Source organism: Netta rufina (assembly GCF_964035555.1).
Source record: "Netta rufina genome assembly, chromosome: 27".
In the NCBI taxonomy this organism is placed as follows: domain Eukaryota; kingdom Metazoa; phylum Chordata; class Aves; order Anseriformes; family Anatidae; genus Netta; species Netta rufina.
The window spans coordinates 6,272,341-6,297,205 of record NC_140151.1 but is presented as its reverse complement, the minus strand read 5'-3'; the positions used below and the strand labels follow the sequence as shown (position 1 = coordinate 6,297,205).

Sequence of the window (24,865 nt, the reverse complement as noted above, 5' to 3'; positions counted from 1 at the left end):
CTGTTTGACTTCTTTATATAGGTGTCATTTTTTAAAGCATTTGAAAGCAGTAACACAAGCTTAGCATTTACAAATGTTTCTTAAGTAGCATACAGCATTACACTGATGCAGTATACATAATACTAAGTAGCCCAGAAGACTACTTTGTCTTGGGACTGGAGACAGAATTTGCTGGCCTTGTATTCTTTCTCAATAGCACACTTAATCCTTCTGGGTAGAAGAAAAATGGCTTGTTCAGAGGTTGTTGGTTTTGTGTGTTGTTGTTGTTGTTTTTTTTTTTTTCCCCTTAAACGATATAAAACGCTGTAGTTGATTTTTGTTTTTCTTTTTTTTTTTTCCTCCACGGTATCACAGAATGGTTTGGGTTGGAAGGAACCTTAAAGATCATCTAATTCCAACCCCCCTACCCTGGCCAGGGACGCCTTCCCCTAAACCAGGTTGCTCAAAGTCTCATCCAGCCTGGCCTTGAGCATCCACAGCTTCTCTGGGCAGCCTGTGCCAGTGCCTCACCACCCTCTTAGTAAATAACTTTTCTAATGTCCAATATTAAATCTCCCTTCTTTCAGTTTAAAACGTACTGCTATGCTCTTTGATGAAGAGTCCCTCCACAGCTTTCCTGTAGGCCCCCTTTGGGTATCGGAAATAATTTTCCTTCCCATCAAGTTATTATTCCTTATTCTGCATTGCTTTTAGTTCCTTACACTTCTTTCCTTCCTCAGCACTGGACTGCACAATAGCAGGCAATCACTGGAGGCAGTTGCTGCAAGCCTCGAGTGTGTTAAAGGGAGTCTGTCAAAGTGGGTGTGCTCATACTGCCAGGTAGGCAAAGACTTGCAGCTGGGCTTCCTCAGCGCTGGCTGCAGGTTTGGGCCGAGTTCACTCCTGTCCCGCCTGCAAGGTCTTTTATCGGGCTCGGGGCTGCTGACCTCGGGGTGCCGCTGCGCCTTGCTACGGCCGAGGAGCTCCAGTTTCTGTCTGCGCGTAGCACGAGCAGCTCGAAACGGCCGGGAACGAGGAGGGGGGCAGAAGGGGCCAGCAGCGCCACGCGGGCACGCTCGCAGCGGGCCCCTCCGCGGCCTCCTCCCGGCCCCGCGCGCACCTTGAGCCGGCCGAACGCGGCACCGGCCCCCGCCGGCCCCCGCCGCCTCCCCTCGCCCCGGGGCCCGCCGAGAGCAGCGGCGAAAGCCCCGCCCCCCTGCGGCGGCCGCCGCGCGCGCCCGCTCCCCCTCGGCCGCGCGCCCCCAGCCCCGCGCGCGGCACCCGGGCGGCCCTCAGGGGCGGTGGCGCGGCGGGGCGGCGCTGCGCATGCGGGCTCGGGGCGACCGAGAGCTGTCCCGGAGCGGAGCGGAGCGGCCGGCAGGTAGCGGCGGGGCCCGGGCGCGGCGCGGCTCTACCGGGCTTCGCGGAGCCGGCCCGGCGGGGCCCGGTGGCGTCTCCCGGCCCGCGCCGGGGCGAGGGCCCCAGGGGGGAAGCCGGGAGCGCGCTCGGCGGCTCGCTCTGGCCGGCGCCGCCGTGCCCTTGGAGGGGGGGGGCGTCGCGCTGGCCGGAGGGGGCGGCTCTGTGGTGGCGGCCCCGTGGCGCGGAGCGGGCCGGGCCGGGCCCTCCCTGCGGGTGGTCGGGGTCCCGCCGGGGCCCCGGCGTCCGGGCCTGGAAGTGGCGAATGGCGCCGTTGCGAAGGGCCGCGCGTTCCGCTCCGCTCCGCTGCCCCGAGGGCGGGGCCGCTGCCGCGGGGCCCGGCTGCGGGCGCTTGGCTGGGGAGGGTTCGCGGTGTCTGCGCCGTACCCGAGTGCGGGCGTTCTCTGCGCGTTCCCTCGCATCGCCAATTCGGCGTTTTATTTTCGCAGCTGACGTGCGGTTGTTGACTTACTGCGTGCTGTAGCTAAAGATGGCAGCGTTAACGATCGCTCGCCCTAGCCTGTTATTCCTCAGTGTTTTCTCCCTGTGGCTGTTGTAATGATTTCCGTGTTGGAAAGCAAGTCCAAGTATGATATTAAGAAGATACTGTTTAAAAAGAAAGCGTTTACAATAAGTGGTGAGGCTTATTTCTGGCAAACCTATTTAAAAAAAAGAACACACACACACACGCACACACACACACAAAAAAAAAAAGTTGAAACTTCTGAATTGAGAGGTTTGTGTGGTAAAAAACATGTTTTATCAGAAATATACACTCTGCTCCATAGCTAGGTTGCCAAAACCATTGTATGTATTAAAACTCTATTGTTGTAAAAGTCTATATTGATTGTTTTTCATCAGTTTAACAACTCACCGATTTTAATTTTTCCTCTCCATGTTTGACAGGTTAAAAGGCCTTTTTATGTAGTAAATTTGAGAAGTGCCTATCTTATGACCTGATCTTCAGATAAGGAACCTGCGGTCATGTGCGGCTGTTTTATATCCTCTAGACCCACGGGTACATATTGATAGATATGTAGTGCAGGTTAGATATTAAGTCATTGAACGTAGAGCATTTTTTCACTGTGGGATGCAAATTGCATGACGGCTTCATTTCAGGAAGGGGCTCGCTATCTGAAAACAGGACTTAATTGCTTAATATGGATACTGTTGCGTTTGTGAGAGAGCCTGAGTATTTTGCAAAACTATTTGGATTTTGATTACCTGTGTTTTTAGAAAGCAAAGTCAGAAGCTGTTAAGGAAATAGATTTCTGGTTATATAAAGGTTTCTAGTTATATAAAAGTCAAAAAAATACTTGTTAGGTTTTTGCTAAAAGCATGAGTAAAAAAACAGAACACTAAGAAATAGGATATTAACATCAGGATTACGATGTGGGGAAGGGGGAAAAAAAAGTAACTAAATTGGTGGGAGTGACATGATGATTTTTGGGGGTTTTGCTTGAGTTATTATTTTATTTATTTTTCATTAGTCTTTTGTTATGGTACAAGTAACAAATGCGGGGTAGGGGTTTTCTCATATTGGGTGTTGCAGGGAACAATGTCAGCAATTTGATCAGCTGCGCAAAAAAGTAAGTGGCAAAGGGTTAGCATTAAAATTAATCAAAAGCATCATTTTTGATGGCCTTTCTTTTGTGGAGCAGGTGTACCTCTACAGTTAAGTAAACTTATTCTAGAAAGGAAAGATGAATTTTTCTATGAGGGGAAGAGCGTTTTTGCTTTTTTAACGTGGATTAACCGATGTACGGTGTAGCATCACATCTGTCCTTTTGAGTTTTGTATTCCATATTAGTTGTAGCAGCTATGTGTATTAGAAGGTGTAGTTGTTGCTGTTTTGTACACACAGTGCAGAAATACTGGAAGCTACTGGACAGTGTAATGAGATCTTTATGTATTTTCCAAATCTCTGGAAAACTTCCTAAGAACTGACTTCCATATAAACTTGTAAATTATCTTTTCCTTTGGGATTGTTCAGTGCTGACATGGCTTCGCTGCTTGGAGCCCCTTTCAGAAAGGGTCCTGTCATGAAAGCAGTTTTGCATATTATTGGAATGGTGATAAATGCTCGTGTGAGCTCTTTTTGCAACATAATAGCAGAATGTGAAGTCTCGGTATGTAGTTGAATTTAACGCTGCTCCTAATGATTAGGAGCAGATTGGTTTCTGACAAAGCAATAATGACACAAGCATGACTTTCATGAACATTCTTCGAAGGCCTTGCAATTTCTTATCAGTGAAGCACACGTAGGGTACTTAGTCACAGATGTCTATACATACTTTGAATATAGTTTGTACTTTATGCTGTTAAATCTAGGATTCTTACAGCTTCCACTGTGTTTCAGATCCCATGGCTGTCCCACCATCATACAGTGACTTGGGAAAGGCTGCCAGGGATGTATTCAATAAGGGCTATGGTAAGTAAAATGACTGAGGTTTGATAGTAATTTCATATTTTGTCTTGGGTGTCTACAATAAAAACACTACTATTTGAGAAAGCCATTAAATACCTCATGGTAGGAATCCAGCAGAAGGATGGACCACCTCGAATCACCAGAATTCCTTCAATCTATCATCACTAAGATGAACAACTGGTGAAATATGAAAATAGGCTATTTCAGGCCAGTGTTCCCTATGTGCCAGACTTGCTGGGTGTGTAGCAAATAAACCTTGCTTGTATATTGTGGTGAAACAGATGCTCTGTACTCTTCTATTTTCAGGATTTGGAATGGTCAAGTTAGAGTTGAAGACCAAGTCTTCCAGTGGGGTGGTAAGTACTGGGAGCTTTCAACATCACCAATATGGAGGGGAGGGCAAATTCCTAAAATGGTAATAATTTGATAGCAGGTGTTGCTTCTTTCTTTTGTTTCTCAATTTAAAATTGTTAGCCAACTGATCTGTTTCTAGTAACCATTTGTAGAACTCGTGCAGTGGTACTTCTTTTCCTCTGGTGTGCAAGAATTTTCACATACCTTGTTCAGGATTTATAGTTTTCCTTCCAGTTTGCATTGCAACGTCCATGCACGCAGTTTTTCTTCACCATATATAGGTCTCACTTCTGTTTATGAATGCAGTTGAGATTCTCTGCTGTTGGTTTTTATAAGATTTTTAGTTCACAGACTTTTCATCCAAAAGGCCAAGGGATAAAAAGGAACCACAGTTTGCCTTAACTTCATTTTCACACATCTCCACTATGCTTATAATGCAGGACCTAATTAATTAATTAAAACTAAATAGTCCTCCTGACATACTTTGTGTAGAATTTCAGAGCATTTTGTAGGTGTTAATTAAGATTTATAGCACTTAAGGTAACTAGAAAATGTGGTGATCCCCATTTTAGTGGTGGAAAAATGGACCTCCCTTGTGACTTCACAGGAAAGCTGGCAAAACCAAGAATGGAAAAACCAAGAATGGATTTCTTAATTTCGGTCTTTAAGCACAGGCATATGCAATTTATATTAGATAAGCTTATTCTTACAATGACTCTCAATTTCTTGAGCGCCAGCACTTACTGCTATCCTGGTTGATGGGCCTGTCCTGCTTTTCAGCCTATCTCATAACCATATTTGCTTTAGATCCCTTCTCTTGCATGGCGTAAGTCATTCCTTTTGTATTACTGCGTGCTGTCTCAGTTGAGTTTTTGATGGATTACTTCTATCGTGCACCCGGCACACAAAGGTCAAGGAACTCCACAGCGTTTGTATTAACGACAGCTGTCAATTACTGACATCAAAGAATGTGCGTACTTTTCCTGCCGTGAAGTTTTGATTCTCAGTAATATGGTAATTGTTAACTACACTATCTTGTGACGGAACGTGCACAACTCTATTAAGTTCTAAAATGGGTATTTCCTTCTCCATGCAACTTTCATTTTGGATGCTTAACCAGCTGGTAAGAACAGTGACTGTTTTGTCATGTTGGCTTTTTTTTGCTTTCTCTGGTGAGGTTTTCTGTGGGGGATATCGTTTGGTTGTTCTGCATCATATTTTCATTTACATCATGAAGTTTGGCTTGTGTCCATAGTGCTTAATCTCCTGTATGATACATGTACATAAAGCCATTTGCAATCTCTGTCCCAACAATTCAAAATAAGAGCACCATAAAAACAGCATGAGGAAAATAAAGAGAGAGAGATTAAAAAAATATCTACCTGTAAAAGATAGATATGGTATTGGTACAGTTGTCTATTGCTAAAAGTTTTGTGCTCATTAGTGTTTGTAATGAGCATTCAGCAGCAATATATGGTTTAGGGGATGGAAGAGAGGCTGGGCATGAAATGTGAAATCTAAATCTAGTACTTGAGTACTAACAGGATCTCTGATATTGAAATGTTTTTGTTTGCTTTTGATGACAGTTCTTAGTGTAATAAGTCTTTTTCCAACCTAAGCAAGCTCCAGGGCTCTATCAGCACATCTTGATAACAAATATCCAGAACAGAGATGCCAGAAATGATGAGATGCAAAAAGAATAGTTTTGGGTGTGGATAGGGAAGAGGATGATGATTTTGAGTGTTCTGTTTTTAAGATCTAAGGGTAGTGAGTGTTTGCGTTAGCATTTGACAAGTGGAAAAAGGTAAAGTACTTAGGAGTGCTGAAACTCATATTGTCCTCTTGGCAGGAATTTACAGCAACTGGCTCTTCTAACACAGACACAGGCAAGGCTTCAGGTAGTCTAGAGACAAAATACAAGATCAAAGACTATGGACTTACATTCCTCCAGAAGTGGAACACGGACAACACATTGGGAACAGAAGTTTCCATGGAGGATCAGGTAAGAGGAAGCTGATACTCTGAAAATGTTTCCGCAGTTGGTATGAGAAAATACTGAGTTGAGCAGAAAACACTGAGGAATGAAAGTTACACAAAACTCCCCAGAGTACTAAAAATGCACAGACTGAGAGACAGCATCATGAATTTTAGCGCAGGGAGTGCAAGCATAACCACAGCCAAGTGCTGCTACATAGCGATACAAAGATACAGTTATTGCAGATGCCAGCATACCAAATTAGCTGGTTGAATGAGTATCACTATTATCCACTCTAAACACAAGGGTGATTTTTTTTTTTTTTTTTTGAAAATCAACTTTAGCTATGTAGAGCTGTCACTGCTACAGTCATGAAAGAAAACCGGAGAGGATTCTCTGTTTTAAATGCCATAATACATAAGGCTGTAAGTTTGGCTGCCTTGAGACTTAAGGCTTCGGCTGAAGGTTGAAGAGAAAATTTGCAGCTTGGCGCTGCTTAAGCAAAGGGTTGCTGTTATACAACACTCTCAAAATACGAAACTCCTTTTCAAAGTCGATAGCTTTCTGCTTTTCACAACTGCCTACAAACTAAGGTAAAACTTCCAAAGGTAATAAAAGTTTTGTGGTGCTCTCCACTATATGTGTCCATCCCTTTTTATAGTTAAGGTTTTGCAATTTTACCAGTGCTTTAACACATTCAACTCAAAATGAGGTGGAACAGCTGTGCCCAGTACATGGTTTGGCCAGTGAAGTAGTACTGTGTCTCAGAATATGCATAGGTTCTGAGAGGGATTCTTAAGCTCCAGCATGGATTATTGGCTCTATAGGGAATAAATAAATAAAACTGAAGAGTTTTCTTTAACAGTTTCTCAATTTTCTTGTCAACACTAGGTTTGAAATATTCCCATAATAACAAATCTTTAAAGTGTGTGCTGTTAATGGTGCCTCATTGTAGGAAGAAATTCCCAATTTTAATCCTTTATCATACAGCACCTACAGATCTCTTTGTAAAAATGTGTGGGAGACTTTCTGTTCATGTCACGCCTTCTCTTTAGACCTGAAGTAGCACTATAGTAATGTAATAAAACAAGCCATGTTTTAGCAGAGTTGTGAGCAAACTTCTCTGTTTTTCTTTACAGTTGGCTGAAGGACTGAAGGTGGCTCTTGACACTGTATTTGTACCAAACACAGGGTAAGTATTTTCAGTCACCTTTATCTAAGGAGTCCTAGAATTGCCCTTAACTTCTCATTAGAAATGCTTATATACTGTACGTTGTGTAAATGCTCAAAACTTACCATTACTGACTGGTCACATTCAAATATTGCAACAGGAAGGAACTCATGGTTTCAAAAAAAAATAAAAAATCAAGAACTTTGTTCTGCAGGTACTGTAGAGTATTTTGAAGGCAATGAGCAGAATAAGCTCTGCTAGAAATGACTCTGGCTTTTTGGCCACTGCAAATTTATTGCTTTAGAGGAGGTATTGTATTCCTGTAACTCGCTCCTTGAATAGCTAGGTCTTACAGGGACTGCTTAATTTGTACCATCTTTCTCATGGTGTTCATGGTCCAATTGCTGTCAACCCAGTGCCTTAGGAACAAAAAGCAAAGCTTGCTTTTTTTTTTTTTTTTTCTCCCCTGAAGCCTGTGGAAGTAGAACAGCCTGTGTATTATGATAGGCAGTGGAATAGCACTTTTTTTTCTTTTTAAAATTATTTATTTCTTTTTTGGTTGACAGAGCAAAGAAGATGTGTATATGGGGTATGTATGTCTGGATATACATCAAGCTTGAGACTGCTTTGTAAATAATTACTGGTATTTCTTTATCATTGAGAACAGCATAACAGAAAAAAAAAATCAGAGTTTTAGATACTACTTGGATATAAGAAATTAGAAAAAGAGTTAAAAAGTAGCCTCCAGGCCTGGGTATGAGTGATGGACAGCGCGGTGTCCTGCTGTATCTTCAAAGATAAAGGAGGCTGGGGAGAGGATGATGGAGGTGATAAAATTCTGTTGCAGTTAACTTTGAATTGGTAGCAAAAGGAGCAGAAAGACACATTGGTGAGAGAGGAACAGGCTTCTTTGGAAGACAGACTAAATGGATGATACATGGGGGATGAGGAAAATTCCTTCTCAGTAAGGGAGTGTGGTATCCAGCAGTGAAGGAGGAAGGAGAGTAGGCAGTGCACACAAAGGAACAGTGGAGAGAGCTGAGCAGCCAAAAAAATCATTAAAGGACAAAAAGAGCAGCTATCACTGTGGGATGTCGCAGATGCTGCTGAAAGAAACTGATGGTGCCATAACATATTGCAACTATTTGCGGTGAACAGAATTTGAAACCTGATATGTTTTGAGTAATAAGCAAAAAGATTGATGCCTTTATAACTTCTCAAGGATTTTAAGGACGTTGAAAATGTTGGAAGTAGCACCACCAAATAAATGTAACATCAGTGTTACCCTCATCCCATGTGCTCTTCAGCAGTTGTGGTGATTTTAAGTTTTGAGTAGGCATTAGTCATTTAATGCACTGGCCCTAAAGGACATACATACAGGATTAAAACTACCTATAATATAGACCACAAGGGATAAAATTAAATGTTTCTCTGCAGGAAGAAGAGTGGAAAGTTGAAGACCTCCTACAAAAGAGAATATCTAAATCTAGGCTGCAATATAGACATTGATCTCTCTGGACCAACCATCTATGGCTGGGCAGTGCTGGGCTATGAAGGCTGGCTTGCTGGCTATCAGATGGCTTTTGATACGGCAAAATCTAAGCTTTCGCAAAACAACTTTGCCTTGGGATATAAGGCAGGAGACTTCCAGCTGCACACTAACGTGTAAGTATTAATCTGAGCCTAGAGAAAATTATCAGAAGATCCAAGCTAGATTAATAGTGAGAATTAACTGAGCTAGGTAAAATGTGGTAGGAAGGAGGGAGGATGCTGATTTAGTTCAAAAATAATTCACATCATGTTTTCATCTTCAGTACAATTAAAGCAGAGGCAACTTCTCAACTTTTTGTTGTCTGTTGAGACTGTGTTTCAGGGTCATCTTGGTTTTGTGTACACAAGATAATGGCATAAAGGCACTTCACACCATTAGTTTGGAATTAAAGTTGGTAAACTTCAACTTCTATTTTGGTAATAGATAAGAGTCTTCAGTTAAGCTATCTTACCCTTTCCCTCACCAAAGAGAGTTTCTGGCTCAGAAATGCCCAGGGTTGAGGAGAGAGGTGTGTGTTGCATAATTCTTGTTTCCAGCTGTCACCTTAGTGTAGCTCTAGCCTTTGCATTCAGATGCTTTGAGAATCTTTGAACTTTTTATATTTAAACAACTGCCATGCAATAACTTTGTTTTCAGTCTCATCATTCCCATAACTGCCTTAAATCTCTTTCTAGGTTTGTCCCTTTATACATTATCAGAGGCTTTTCTCCTTAAGACAAGTAAAGTTTGTTTTCTGTCAGAATCTCAAACATTGTGTCTTGGCTACTGGTCAGTTGTGGTCAGTTAAGCAAACAATACCCTTGTTATGGGTAAACATCAGAACAGCTGTGAGCTCCAGCTAGGAATTCTATGACCATGGGTCCACTGGACACCTTGGTTCATTTTGAGATAATGATCAAATGATGATGGGAAAGGAAGAGATAATCTCAAGGGGTGCTATTTACTGACAATTGCATCTCTTACAAACAGGAACGATGGAACTGAGTTTGGTGGGTCTATTTATCAGAAAGTTAATAATAAGGTTGAGACATCAGTCAATCTTGCATGGACTGCTGGCAGTAACAACACACGATTTGGTATTGCTGCTAAGTACCAACTGGATGAGAAGACTTCCATTGTGGTAAGATTTTTTTTTTAAAGGAACAAGTATTTCAAGCTCCAATAAACGCTAAAAAATAGTGATGTGAAATAGCTGCTCCAAATAGTTACTGAGAAAGTATAGGAGACAGCAAACTGTTGTGGTTTAAACTTCAACTAGGACTACAAGTCATATGTGTGAAACATCTTTAAAAAAATAGTTGTTAGTCTGTCTATTGTGCCTATGCAAAATGTGTTTTGAAAAGGTAATATGAGCATGAAATATTTTTCTACATTGTGGATTGGGTAAGAATTAGACAAAACTACTGCAGTAAGGTGACAGTTCAATTGAGCTTACAGCCCTCTCCTAACACTGAGTTATGTAGCTCTTCAAAGTCAGTCAAGGTTATGAGCTAAGTGCCTTTACTGACACTTACCAAGTCTTGCGGAAATGTTAGGGGCAAAAAGCAACATGAATAAAAGTAACTGCATACATAGTAACACTAAGCACTTAGGTAGCAAGCATTTGTTAAGCCTTAAAACAAGAATTAGTTCCAGGATAATTCAGCCAGAATTAAAAATAGGAAATGCTATTGTAAACAGCTCAAAACTTAGTAAAAGATAAGTTTGCATATTCATAATTTTTTTGCTCATTCCTTAGAAAAAATAGGGTGGGACTTGATATAGCTGTAGTATGCCACAATCTGAAGATAAGATGGGACCTATTTCTTGTGCCTGTTCCAGGTTGAAGGTAAAGTGGAGGAACATAGTGAAAATTGGGTATACTGGAAACTTGTAGGGGAAAAGACTAGAATACACCACAGCTAGAGATCAATCTACAAGTAACTGAAAGAATGAACAGGGCACTAGAGCAACTTTTTGAGTATTTGTGCATGGCAGTGATTTTTTTTTTTTCCTGTAGGCTAAAGTGAATAATGCCAGCCTGATTGGAATTGGTTATGCTCACACCCTTCGACCTGGTATGTAAGCCCAACTAGTAGCAAATCCTACTGGTTACTATGTTGTGGGTTATTTTACTATCATCTCTAGAACAGAATAGGAGGAAAAAAAAAAAATAGAAATCTTACACAGGTAATATAAAAGTAAAGGCTGTGTATGCACATAAGCTCCTATAGTAAAGAAGACACGTCACTAAGACTCAGGTACTTGGTGAGAAGGTGTTATACTGGGACATTATTATATGAAGACTCTCCTTCCTTGCTTTTCTAGGTATAAAGTTGACTCTCTCAGGCTTGATTGATGGCAAGAATTTCAGTGCTGGAGGTCACAAAGTTGGGCTGGGATTTGAGTTAGAAGCTTAATGCAGTTTTAAGTAAAACAACAAATGGTGCTCTGGAAGAAGGAAAAGCATACCCAGTGTGTTTTGGCCTTAACATTACTCTGAAATCTCCAGCAGTGTGAACTTTCTACTCTTCCAAAGAATGCTTTTAACCCACCCTTGAAGTCCAGCGAGTGCAAGCACCTCCAAAGAAGATACTTGAAGGCATGCATGGGAGTTGTGATGTTTGTGCCCCATGTTCTCACTTGCTTATCATATTCTAAATGGGCTCCTAAAAGGAGAACATCCCACCTCTCCCCATTATTGTATTGCATCCTGCATGTCCTACCTTTCACACCCTTTTACGAAAGGTAATCTGTGTGCTACAGCGTAACATTTGGTTTTACATCAGAAATGAAATAAATGTCACAGTTGGAACATAGCGTTGGTTCAGATAAGCTGTTATCTATGCAGTGGGGCTTTTCTTTTTGGTGGATCCTCTGCAGATTATCTGTTAGCTATGGTTAAAGTTTTACTAAACTATATATAAAATTAGAGGGTGGTTGAGGTTGGAAGAGACCTCTAGAGCTTACTTGGTCCAAGTGCCCTGCTCAAGCACGGCTACCTAAAGTTGCTCTTGAAGATCTCCAAGGAACAAAACTCCACAATCTCCTTTGGCAACCAGTTTCAGTGGTTCATCACCCGCACAGTAAAGAAGTTCTTCTTGATGTTTAGAGGGAAGCTTCGGTATTCCAGTTTGTGCGCACTGCCCTCTTGACCTGGCACTGGGCACCACTGGAAAAAAAAGCCTAGCTCCATCTTTGTTACATCTTCCCTTCAGGTATTTTTATACATTGATGAGAGTTCCCCCGACCTTTCTATTTTCTATGCTAAAAAGTGCCAGCCCTCTCATCCTTTACTCCTAGAAGAGGTGCTCCTATCCCTTAGACATGGAAAAGTATTTTTCCCAACAACATATACACTAACACTTTGCTTCTCTGTGCTCTCTAGGATAACGTCCTTACCTCTCACACCTTAGAAAGCAGCTTTTTCATTGAGGGTATCAAAAAGAACAAACCAAAAGTTCACAGTTTTAGATAATTTTGTTCCCATAGAGGAAACATGTATCAGATAACCATTACACTACAAAAAAGTGCAAATCAGCAAAGTTAAGAAAATTAGTTCACAGTTCAGGTATATTAGGAAAGTGACATCTACCATTGATGGTGCAAACTGACTGCAGGTGTTGTCCAGTGTTCATCAGAAAGCCTGAAAGCTAGCAAAACCACCACATGTGGTGCTTAAGGCAGAGAGTAAAAATAGCTACTGTCTTTAAGGCATGATTAAGAACTCTTTCCAAGCAGTTAGAACACGTTTCCTACTCTATCTTCATGGAAAAAAAAGCATCTGAGATGTGGATACTATAAGCTATGCCATGTGTCTCTCAGAAGTAGAAGGAGGCATTTTAACTTCCCTTTTCAGAGGCAGCAGCTTATTACAGTTGGCTTCCTCAAGCAGCATGGCTTCAGACGCAGTTGAAGTTATTTTACATCTGGGTTTGTTCTGGACTGTTTCTTTCTTCTACCTGAAGCTGCAGCCAGCTCCAATCTAGAGCCTAAAGTATAAACAGTTAGAAATGCAGAGTTCAACACTAGCTTGCACCTGAGATTGCAAAGATTTAAAAATTTCACTGTAAACAAGTTAGTCAATATAGTTTCATGATGAACCATGTGATTTCTTAGAAAACACTACACACGATCTATTTTCTTCAATATTTTACTTGCTTGTCAGTATTCTACTTCAGTAAACAAGCATCCCTGCACACCAATATATTGCCACCACAGGCCCATCCCAACTGCAAAAGTGCGGTTTTATAGTACTTCTGTAAAACAGCCAAGCTCTCTCCCCTCCCCATCTGCCCTTCAAAGGAAGGGAAGTGTCAATAGCTCTGTGCCAAACTGTAAAGCGCCAAAGTCAGTCCCAAAGACATGGCTCCCACTTTCAAGAAGCAGGGAATGCGGCAGCAGTTCAAGTAGGAGAGCGGGTGGTTTCATCTCACACAACTCATACTCTTTTCTTGTTCACAAGAAAAAATAGATTTCCACTAACCCTATTACTTATTTGTAGGCAAAGGTACACAAGCAGAAGTTTGAAGTAATAAGCATCCCCAATCCACTTGTAAAAGAATATTAAGTATGTTACCATAAAGCTCTGCTCCTGATCCTTCATTGTGTCATGCATCACATTTTCTAGTTGGCTAGAGAGTTTTTGTGATTCCAGCAGTAGCTCCTCACTGAAAGAGAGGATTGTTAGACTATTATTTTCTACAGAAGTCTTGTTTAAAGGTAGGGGCAGCACCTCTTGAGCAACTATGGTTGGCAGGTATGCTGCACAGCACAGAGGAGCGTTAACAGTTTATAAGCTCATAGTGCAACAGGGAAAGTCAGTAGTATCCTCACATTTACTCGGATGAGGGAGAAGGAAGCATGTTCAAGTTGGAATTAGGTTCTTATGTGAAGTCACTGTCACCGGAGAAAAAGCTGCAGAACATCCTATAAACTAAAGCATGAAGCAACATACAAGTAAACTAGCCGAGGTCTCATTCCAAATGGTGATCCAGTTCCTTTCAGCAAGCCAGAACTACAAGTGGTTAGTGTAACAGTCTCTCCTCGATGACATAGACCAGCTACCATTCCTTCCATGATAATGCACCAAAAGTTCCTGCAGCCGATGCACTTCAAATAAGCACAACCCCTTCAGACAAAACAAACCCCGTATTATTGAGGCACATATGTGGTGTGTATAGCAACACATTATTTCCAGTTGTTCATCAAGAATATTGACAAGACCTAGATTATCCAGCTACTATAGATAGGACTCTTGACACCAGAAGTTGAATGCAAAGTATAGAATGTAAGCAAGCTTCTGTATCATTTCACAAAGCAGGACACCTGGCTTCACAGTGCTGGCATTAGCATCAACAGAACTCCAGCCATCCCCTCACCTTTTCCTGACAGATTCTGATAAATTGTAGGTTCCAGAAGGGACCTGCAGCAGCAGCTGGCCAGGGCTACTAAAACGCGATGTGTTTATGCTCTCTGGACTGCCCGTAACTGGACCACGTACTTTACTCTGAAAGAAAACAGCAGATTCAGACTGCGATCATTTCCACCAACCAGGAATGCGAGAAAATTGGCCTCAATCCTAATTCAAATCAGTAGAAAAAAATTACTACAGGACATACTAAGCTTACTATTAATTATTTCAGTTATCTGGGTACAGTTGAACTGGAGTTTTAGTTTTACTTACACAAGCAATTTTCAGTAAGTTCCACAGTTCTTTCTGTCGTTTCTCCTGAAGCCTAACAACTGTTTCCTCATCTTCATTCATCAGATTCATCACTTTCTCCACTCTGGGGAACAATTCCAGTGCCTTCTGCTTGCAAACTACAGTTTTACTTTAAAAAAAAAAAAAAAAAAAATAGATCACATATTGGCAACTGCGGTAGGGAAACTTTTCTGAAGTTTCTTATCCCCTGTAACACTTTGTTTTTTAAACCTCTAGAACAGAACCTCTTGCTGAAAATGCTGTCTCTCAACTGCCAATAAAAGCTTAGTCTACAAAGCTCACCTGAGTTGAGCATAAATGACACGGACTTTTTTTTCAAAGGTCTGGATTGCCTGTAGAAGCAGTCGTACTATTTCTTGGCTGTCACCACTTGTCCTCTGATCTGGAATAGTCAGAGTATTACACAGAAAAGTAAGCTTTTAAGACAGAGCAAGAAGCTTTTTAATGGTTTGTTTCCACCACTTCTTCCATCCTGAAACATCCCAGAAGTTCAGGGCACGCATGTTTGAGAGGAATGAAACGCACTGTGTTTTAGCCACCTTCTTCAAATAGATGAGAATTGGAAAGCAGAGTTGAGAGAGTGGGTTTACTGCCTTGGGGCTGCGTAACTGCTCAAAGGAACAGTTGTGTCTTTCATGCTTCCCACAGAGAAATAGAAGCACCAGCATACACTTGCAGTAACAGCTTGCTCTGAGAAGAGTTCAGAAGACTTTCAAGAAAAGGCATTCAGAAGGCATCAAGAAAGCAAGGCCGGCCTGGTTTAAAATTGATTCCCTAACTCTCCTTTCCAAAAAAGCCAAGTCCAGAAGAGTGCACATACAGCTAGCATAAAGGCAGGCCTAGAATGTAGAGAAAGTTTTCTCAATGCAGATTACAGCACCTCCAAAGTAACTACCCACACAAAGCAAGCTGACCTTGACCTAAAGTGTCATTTACCTCTTGGCTTTTCTCTCAGTCTCCGGTACAGCTCTCTGGCTTGTTCTTCTCTAGAAGAAAAAGACACAGAACACAAAGAATTTCTCTAGAACCTAAATTATGAACAAGTAACTCAAGAACTCAAATCTTTTATACATTATTTTAGATCAACAGGGAAGGAGTCAAATTTTTTTTTTCTAGTGTCAAAGTCCTGCAAGTCCCCCATAATTTGGGCTGAGGAGATAAGAGTTTTGTTGTCCTCCAGTGAAATAGGAGCTAAATTTAGCTAGCAACACTTAAATCTGAAATTCAAGATAGTTCAACTCACAAATCCTCCAGTATTCCTCCTTGTTTACGACCTAGTGGGCTTCTCTGAAGGTCCACAATGTCTGTCTGCAGAGCCATCATTTTCTTCACTAGCTGATCCACATCATCCTCCTGAAAGCAGGGCAGAACACAAGCAGAGTGTTCTAAGAGATGGCTACCACTCACTGACTATTCCTTTCATTCACATTTCTGAACATGCCAGCAAGATGCTAACAACAACCACAAAGACAAATGAGAACATGAGGGACTTTACATCAAGGAAATAAATTAGCTCTGTGCTCTGGTATAAAGCACTTTCCAAGATTTTTTTGATGAAAAATTTGATCTGTGATGAAGAATCATTGAAAGGTCAGACTTCATAACAAATGTGCTGCTGGTCCACAGGCTGTCATGCTTCCTGCTGCTTTGCTGCTCCAGATCTATCTCATCCTACCCATCATAGTGTTTCCCCTCCTCCCACAGGGCACAGCCACATCCAGTACTTGGTATCCCAAGTTGTGCTTTCCACCTAAACTTTTTCACATGCAGAGGCAGAAGCTGCCACTTGTCAGACTTCTGTCACTCTGAATCCACCATCTAGAAGAGGACCAAGTGTTGGCACAGAGTAAGATGCTGACTAGTCACCTTTCACTCCTCATCTGGGACAGATGATCCTTGGCCATACTTACAGGGTTACACTCTCGTGTCAAAAGCTTTAATGTTATTGTAAGCAGGTGCACAGTGTGCACTGATAATGGGAAATTGCTGCCTTTTCAAAAAGACTGATGCTTGCTTTTAAAAGTCTTGTGTTCATCCATCTAATCATTTGCTTTCCCAATCAGTTTAACCTACTACTCCAGATCTCCTCTTTTCAGCTATCCTGCTGCAACTCTCCTGCCTACAGGATTCATTAGCCAGACATGTGAACACAACCAAGATCTCCTCTCACACTCCCCAAGAGTCTTACAAACACTGGTAAGGGAAAGAAATGATGTAACCCAAACCAAAGCACTGTGATGTATGGAATCATCTCAGACACAGTAAGTCTCTAAGGGAAGACAAAGGAAGGAAAAGAATGCTTATTTTTTCCTCAGGATAATTATTTAAGATTCAGATACGTACTCGTCCACAAAGTTCCACAGCTTGCTCCATCTCTTTCCAGGCAAACAGCAGCTTCTCAGAAGCTAAAGGAAAAAAAGAGCAATTGCTTTTCTCAGATTCATACAGGGAAAGTTAAGATATGGTGAAAGGTGGAAGAGACCTCTCTTTGCCAGATGCTATACTCACTGATTCCAAATTCAATCTGCTCTTTATACTTCTCCAGATCAATCTGGATGCTTGTTTTAAAGAAGTCCAGTTTTGCTTTCAGCTGCTGGGAAAGGGAGGCCATAGAATTCTTCATCTTCGAAAGAGTACTATTATACCGCAACAGATTCATCCTGTGTGGACAAGAAAAGGTCCTATCATCCTCCTGAACTGTAAACACAGGCCTACACTTATATCAAAAGCAGATACTGCAGAGTGTAGCACCAGGCACAGAAGTATGTGTGTCAAAGGATGCAACTCTCAGCTTTTCACTAACTGTTAACAGGTCTGCTCTTGGGCTTCTCTAGTGTATCGCTGTCCCATTCCGTTCCCTTTTACCAGGGAGCAAAAACATAGGTAAATATTCTAGAGAGACTACCACCATACATGGCTGCTCGCTGCCCCTGCTGCAGACGGTTGCAATCCTCTTTCAGCATCCGGATTGTATGCCAGATCTGACCCCACACTTTCCGCAACTGGAAAAAGTGCAGTATCTTCTTTGGATCCTGAACTGGAAACAGAGGGGAGAGGGGGCAGAAAAGGGAAACGTATGTATTAGCATGAAGCTTAAAAGCAGTGCTATCACATAAAACATACTCAAACATCACTTCTTTGAACAATATGTAGCCCAGACCCTACCCCTTGCAAAGTCTACAGCTGGCTATCCCATATGCAGCTTCCCCAGTATCTCAAATCCTTCCTTTCCTCAGTTATTCTGAGGAACTGAACTGATGCTAGGACAGTCTGTTTCAGTGTTTCTCCAGTCCCAAGATACAAAAGCTCTCTCTACTCTTCGCACACGACACAGACCACAGAACAAAGGTAGCCATCTCAGTGTGGACAACCTCTCACATTCATACTAAAGAAAGTCCTTACGGATGCAGTCAACACTTTCTGGATGTGGTCGCAAGGCAACCTGAGCTTCATAGGTAACTTTCTGGTTATCGAAGAGGAACAGGAGATCTGCATCTGCAGCATCATTCACCTGCAGAAAACAGAAGACCCAAAGGAAAAAGGGTGCTGTCAAGTGGTTGCTGTGACAAAAGCCTGCTAAAACAGCAGGGAGTGCTGCACCCCCAAAGCAACATCAGTGCTTGCTGAGTCAGTGAAAAGCAAGGAAGGGGAACATTCATGGTCACCTTGCTATCAGCTATATGCTTAGTGGCCAGCTTCTGAGAAAACAATGCAAGTCCAGCCTCCTGCAGGAGCTCCTGGTCCTGTTCCGGGATTCCAGTATCTGACTCAATCCTGGCTTTCACGGTCTGCAGAGTGTCCTCCTCCGTCACAGGGTAGGTGTGGACAGTTCCCGTAACCATGTTCAAAACATGCAGCAACTACAAGAGGAATAATGTGACATGAGAAGGGCTGAAGATACATAGGTCATGTTTGAGCAGAGATCCCAGGACCAAGACACCAAATCCTGATAAACTGTTTCAAAGCACATGCACAGCTCAAGAAGTCACTCATCAGCTGGAAGAGAGGTCACATGGTAATTATGCAGCTACAGCACCAGAATATGGAACCAAGCACATAACAGAAGCTATTTTCTACTCCCAACAAGCTCAAGGAGCATTCATCCTCCAATAAACAAGAGGAAAGCACGTGCCATTAGCTGTCAGGAGACAGCTAAATAAGATTCTGTGTTGCTCCTCCCCCTATGACTTAGCCCTCTTCTCTCATGGGCTAGCAGCAACTGATCTCTGGAAAACTTTTCAAGGTAAGCCAGGTCCATTGCTCACCTTCAAATTCAAGATGTCATCCAGAGCTTTGAAACACCCATTGGGTCCATACACAGGATCTGTACCTCTCTGCCGCGGGTGCCACATTAACATGAGTTGCAGCCATTTCTCCAGTCTCGCAGCCAAAACACTGAAGGACAGAAACATGAATGGGATCAGAGGAGACGAAGTACATTTGCAGTCACCATATTGACTGGTCTCTGCAGAAGGACTGAAATTGTTTGTTTGTTTTTTTTTGATAACAAACGTGCTATTTAGAAGGCAGAAACAGAGACTCATCTACTACACAATGTCAGTCTGACAATGGACACAAGCACTGAGTGATGTACCGAACTTATTCGCTGACATAAGGCATATAATACAAAGCTGGTCCATTCACAGAATAAATAGCTCATCTTGGCATGGCACAACAGATTTCTAGTCCTTACCTGTTAAGATTATTTGGGCAGGGTAAACTGCTAGAAAATCTGACTTCTCCAGATAAGTCTTCTGAAACAACAATATCCAGCTCACTCTTCTGTCGCACTTTTGTATGCCTAATGAATTCAAGCAAGTACAATGGTGAAATCATCACTTGCCTTTCCCAGCATACATGTTAATATTCTCTTACAGTTACTCTTGACAGATACTGCTTTGGTTTCTTCTACCTCCCACACAGAAGTCAGTCCTGATCCCAGAGAGAAATTTAAGGAATGCTGAACTTGCTCAAGTTATTCAAACTCCAGTAAAGGGAGCCATTCTCCATAAGGGCAAGGAACATGGGGATACTACCCTAAGAATCAAGGGACCACACCTCTGCTTCCCACAGACAGGACAGTGGCACTGCATGCACGCTTCTTATCACCTGGCCCCAGGTCACTCACCATTGCACTGGCTGCCAGTTGGGCAGGAATGGTCTGAAGCCTGTGATGCACTCAAAGGCCAGTGTGCCAAAGCTCCAGTAATCCACTGTCACCGTATACTTCTGCTGTTCCAGCAGTTCTGGAGCCTGAGGCAGTTTACACAAGTATAAGACAAAGCCACCCATCTCTCAGCTCTCCCCACCCCTTAAGAGCTCATTAACACTTCTGTTACATTAAAGACCGTGCTGAAAGCTCTGCACCCCAAATGCACCCCATGCCAGGACAACTACTTCATCCCAGCCCCAAGCCAGATTACACTGTTAACTCTGTCCCACAACAAAGTGGGAGCTGATCTTCTAGCTGAATTCCTTCCTTACCAAGTACTGCAGTGTCCCAACAAAGGATGTGCATAGGCTGCCCTGATCCAACTCCTTAGCATAACCAAGGTCAATGATTTTGTGTATTAACTGAAACACAAAACAGAGAATAAGGACACTAGAGCAAAGGTTTTGTTTGTTTGTTTGTTTTTAAAGTACACCACACAGCAGAGAAAGAAAAAAAGGTTCAGCTCTTCAAAGGTATGCAGGAAAGGTGCCAGTGAAAAAATGAAAGTAAAAATGGGAAGCTCCTGTAGATTCCTAAAACCAAAAGGTAGGTAAAATTGTCATTGGCTTTATACGGACATAGCTGGAAACATTACTTGTAATTCAGATCTTTACCCAATAGCTACGGTCAGGTTCTTTCCTTAGTAGCTGAATGTCATACTGCCAGGTGTTAAGAGGAGAAGTCTAACTCAGCCACGCACAAAATACTGCTCAACTGACACACAGATCTGAGCCAGCTGTTACCCTATGTCACTCTTGCAGAGTGACCACTTTAACTGCAGCAAGCACATCCACATCTTCCTCTTACTTTACATTGTCTGTGCAGGCTGAGACACCAGGTTCCTGCTTACCCTTTGCTCTCCTTGCTGCAGCACAATGTTCTCTGGTTTCAAGTCTCTGTGGATGATCCTGTTCTCATGAAGGTACCTGAGAGCAGATGCTGAGACACAGAAAGAACCACTTTTAAGAATGCAACTAACACTATCTAGCATGAGCTCAGTAAACTTTCATTTCTATGTGGTGTAAGCATTGCTTTTGAGTCAAATCTTGCACAATCAACAAGATCATTGACTGAACAATGAAATGCCATGTTCAAGAGGAAAACTTGACATCAAACTCTTCTGGACACAGATTTGTTCTCTTGGCAGATACATTTTTGAAGTTAAAGTAGATTCACTTCTCTTCAAGTCTCTCCCTCCCCATGTACTGAAGGTTAAAAAACGTAATAAAAGCTGTGCAGAAGTAAAATATATCTAGTCACTAGAAGAGTGTCTGTATCTTCAACAGTCTTAACCTAGGATCCAAAAGGTGCTCTGCCCAACACTTTCTGTCCTATCCTGTCCACAAAGCATTCTTCTCCCCACTTCACCTTCAAAACTCCTCAAAAATTTATGCAAAGTACCTTCTCTGCTCAGGACCAATGTGACATCACAACTAGCAGGTTGACGAATTCCATCTATACTAGGAAGACCAAAAAAAAAAAAAATCTCATCTTAAGAATACAAAGCGAGAATAAATGCCCTCTATTTCTTTGTACTTGCTCAAAGTAATACTTTAAGATATTTCATTTTTTCAGAATAAAAAAGCACGTTGCTAGAAAAAACAAAAACTTAGTAATATTTCCAGTTCCAGAGGTCTTTTCAGCTGTGACTAAAACTTGCGCCAAAGGGACTCACTTTTTGATCTCCAAGACTTAGTGTCCCTTCTGACTGCATTCCCAGACTGAGCTCTCCTGTTCAGCATGAAATGATCTAGCTAGACTTTCAGGAGTAATCAATAATATAATCTTCTTCTAAAGGTCAGTAACCCTAGAAAGAGCAACTATGCTTGCACTGTAAGGAATCTGTAAAACGAGTTATATCGACTGTTGGAAACATTTCTGATCAACTACAGTTCAGGTTGTACAAGTGGAGATTTAGATCTGTCCCTCTTCCTAAGCACAAACAGGCATAGGAACACAAGCTTCACTCTAAACACGATCCACCATTGTCTCGAGTCAGCCCTCTGTATCATTTCCTGGTTGTTCAGAAGTGAAATGATCAGACAGCAGAGTACAAATGCTCTGTGAACACAAAGGATGGGAGATTCTGCCTAACAGTCATATCCACAGTAGAAGTAATGACAAATGCATGTTTCTTCTCTTGCCACAAGCTCACCTTCTAATCATGCACCTTCCCCAAAAGCAATTTTCAATAACTTCTCTACAAACCCCGATCATCTATCCAGTTTTGCCTCAGCTTTGACTCAATAAGATCTTGGTGTAGTCTAAACAAAAATCTCAATCCCAAAAATCTCTAGACAGCTCTCTCAGTAACCTTCGCAGTCATCTTTTTATTATTCTTTTTTGTCTAAAATTCCACATAGTGTTTGCCCAAATGCTAATGGAAACCCACTTATAACAAACACTCTGAAGTGCTGGTCATCAGCTGTTGAGCTGAGTGGAGACTGATAGAACAAAAATGAAAGGCTGGCTCTCTTAAAAGGAGCATTGGCAAAGCAAAACAGGAAACAACTATACTGCTTAAGGGGTCTTATCTAAGATAAGAGTTCAACAGGTCACTGCTGCAGTAGTGACCCCTTTGAAGTGCCCCCTTGAAGGGGCTTCCGGGGTTCAGACTACTGAAAATACAGCTACCACTTACCAATATCAGATAACAAGATGAGAATCGCTTCCTCCCGCAGGCCACAGCAATTCTCCAGCTGATTCAGGTACTGAAAGAAAACAACACAGAATATAGTCTCTCCATCCTGTATCCTGAGGAAGGATCTCAGTCCCACAAGCTCTCAAGAACGCAAGAAGCTCCCAAAACAGCAATGATATTTTCTACGGGCACAGAACTTCGTGAAACTGGAACCTCTGGTAGCAATAATTACAGCTTTAGGCCTTAGCATATCCGTGAGATAAGAAAGAGCGGGTGGAAGAAGTCAGCATAATGGCCGCCCTCTTCCTTCTACTTGCTGTGTCCTACATAGCCATTTCCCCTGGGCCTGGCTACATCAGCTCTGAAGTCAGATATAAGTTCTGGGTTTCATCTATGGGCACATTATAGCAAAGGTTAGAAAAACAGTAAGATTAGAATTAAAACGTGGGTCTTATTTTCCTTTTTTTTTTTTTCTCCATCTATGACAGAAAGGGGTTTATCACTGTCAAGAAGGATACTGCCCACAGGAAGGCCCAGCCCTTTGATGGTCCTGGCCATACTCACATCCTGTAGCACATCCCTCATGCGTACCCTCATCCTCTACATGCAAAATCCTTGCACTGTCCTTTGCAGCCAAAGAAACGCAGAAAGTTTCAGAAAGCACTGAAGTTTTCAGAAGCAGAACTTTATCAAGGACCAATCTGTCAGATCTTGCTGGTGCCATATTAACAATTAGGAAGCTTCAAGATGTGAAAATACATTTTTACAGGGTAGGTTCTGAAGAGAAACCCCTAGGCTCCATCCTGCCAAGAAGCTGATTCACGCTTTTTCCACTGTCACCATCACCATGCCAGTGACCTCACCTTGCGGAGGTCTCCGCCTTGGCAGTACTCCATAGCCAGCAATGGCAGGTCATTGGGTGCAAGCTTCTGCATTCCCTCGGGAACATCGCGGGCAGCCACCACGTTGGGATGGTTCAGCCTGAGGAATGGAAGTGAGACAAGTACGGGTGATCACCAGAACCAGTGCAAACACTTTCTGCAAGAGCTACACAGTCTCACATATTCACAGTCACCACGTGAAGTCCTACAGGGATACAAATCCCTCAAGAAGCTGAAATACTGAATTTTATTGCTCTACAATTCATCCATCCTTCGTGGACCCGGAGACTCATCCCAATTCCTTGCTTCCTGCGTGCAAGCAGTGCTTTCTCTCAACGGAAACACACGGGAGATCTGCTTGGAAGCTACAGGACGACACCCTGCTGATCCGAGCCGTCCGACACCGGCTGCTGCCATCGCCCGGACGAGCCCCGAGCCGGAGCCGTGCCGCCCCACGCGAGCGGCCCAGCCCCGAGGCAGAGCAGGAGCGCTCTGCTCCGCGGAGCGGCGGCAGCGCAGCGCCAGCACCGAAGACGGCGGCGGGACGGCCGCAGGAGGAAGCCCCCGAGTCCGAGGAACGCCGGCCCCCCCCGGGCCCCGGGCCAGGACTCGAGAGCCGGCCCCGCCCGCCCAGCCCCAGCCCCAGCCCCAGCCCGGCGGCGCCAGGCCGCGCCCCGCCGGGCCGAGCCGGGCCCCCCGCGCCGCCGCCGCCGCCTCACCTCTTCATGATCTGGATCTCCAGCGCCCAGCGCTCACGGTTGCGCGGGCTCAGCTCCTGGCGGCACTGCTTGATGGCCAGCTGCTCGCCGCTCTCCTGCGGGGACAGCGCGGGCCCGGCTCAGCGCGGGCCGGGCCGGGCCGGGCCGCGGGGGGGGGGGGGGCCGCCCGGCGCCTACCTTGTTGTGCCACCGAATGACGTTGCCGAAGCCGCCGGTGCCCAGGCGCTCCTTCATCTCCCAGGGGCCGCAGGTCTGCGCCTGCAGGGCCGGCGGCCGGCTCATGGCGGGGCCGCGGCGCCCAGGCTGCCGGCGCGGCTGCTTCCGGCTCCGGCTCCGGCTCCGGCCCAGGCGGCGCGAGCCCGCCCTTAAAGGAGCCGCGCGCGCCCCGCCCCGCCCCGCCGCCAGCCCTCGGCTGCGCCTCACGCCCCGAGTCCCGGCCGAGCTCCGCGGGGCTCACGGAGAGCTCCCGGTCGCCGCTTGCTTCCCGTGCGCGTCCCCCCGTTCTGCAGGGCGCGCAGAAACCTCCCCGACAGCTGTGCCGGCCGGCACGGCAAACGCTGCTGCAGGGCCTGGAGAGAGGCACCGCGGGGACCACGCTCCCTCCAGCCCCAGGGAGGCTCTGCCGGGCCCGCCTGTGCCAACGAAGCCTCCAAATTGTGCTGATCGGAGCGTAAAAAGGCAAAGCAGACTGAAGATGGGCTGAGCTGCTTGGCCCAGGGGGTGGCCCAAAGACTAATCAGAGGCCAGTAACTAGCAGCGTACCACGGGGGTCAGTACTGAGCCCGCCTCTGTTCAACATCTCCATTAATGTTCTGGATGATGGGGCAGTGTAC

The 24,865-nt window shown here is 43.9% G+C and overlaps 2 protein-coding genes across 5 annotated transcripts; one reads left to right on the top strand and one right to left on the bottom strand.

Moving 5' to 3' along the window:
- Positions 1–1,268: 1,268 nt before the first annotated feature.
- Positions 1,269–11,639, top strand: VDAC3 (voltage dependent anion channel 3). Of its 3 annotated transcripts, XM_084302304.1 has the most exons (10): positions 1,274–1,360; positions 2,302–2,413; positions 3,755–3,826; positions 4,130–4,179; positions 6,027–6,179; positions 7,292–7,344; positions 8,761–8,988; positions 9,845–9,995; positions 10,875–10,932; positions 11,183–11,639. In XM_084302304.1, exons 2-10 carry the CDS (start codon positions 2,380–2,382, stop codon positions 11,272–11,274), a joined length of 891 nt encoding a protein of 296 aa, XP_084158430.1. In that variant the 5' UTR covers positions 1,274–1,360; positions 2,302–2,379; the 3' UTR covers positions 11,275–11,639. The 3 variants fall into 3 exon arrangements, with proteins under 3 accessions (XP_084158429.1, XP_084158430.1, XP_084158431.1); XM_084302303.1 differs by lacking the exon at positions 2,302–2,413 and having other exon boundaries at positions 1,269–1,360; XM_084302305.1 differs by lacking the exon at positions 1,274–1,360 and having other exon boundaries at positions 2,369–2,440; positions 11,183–11,638.
- A 201-nt stretch (positions 11,640–11,840) lies between these two features.
- Positions 11,841–24,358, bottom strand: IKBKB (inhibitor of nuclear factor kappa B kinase subunit beta). Of its 2 annotated transcripts, XM_084302301.1 has the most exons (22): positions 24,210–24,358; positions 24,033–24,127; positions 23,296–23,413; positions 22,433–22,502; positions 21,193–21,246; positions 20,642–20,730; positions 20,064–20,153; positions 19,708–19,832; positions 19,273–19,380; positions 18,845–18,974; positions 18,245–18,439; positions 17,982–18,090; positions 17,493–17,616; positions 17,088–17,239; positions 16,923–16,984; positions 15,823–15,932; positions 15,516–15,565; positions 14,862–14,961; positions 14,541–14,688; positions 14,236–14,363; positions 13,434–13,524; positions 11,841–12,846 (listed from the first exon to the last, which is right to left on the bottom strand). In XM_084302301.1, the coding sequence occupies exons 1-22, from the start codon at positions 24,312–24,314 to the stop codon at positions 12,778–12,780; spliced, it is 2,322 nt and encodes a 773-aa protein (XP_084158427.1). In that variant the 5' UTR covers positions 24,315–24,358; the 3' UTR covers positions 11,841–12,777. The 2 variants fall into 2 exon arrangements, with proteins under 2 accessions (XP_084158427.1, XP_084158428.1); XM_084302302.1 differs by lacking the exon at positions 21,193–21,246.
- Between the last annotated feature and the right edge of the window lie 507 nt (positions 24,359–24,865).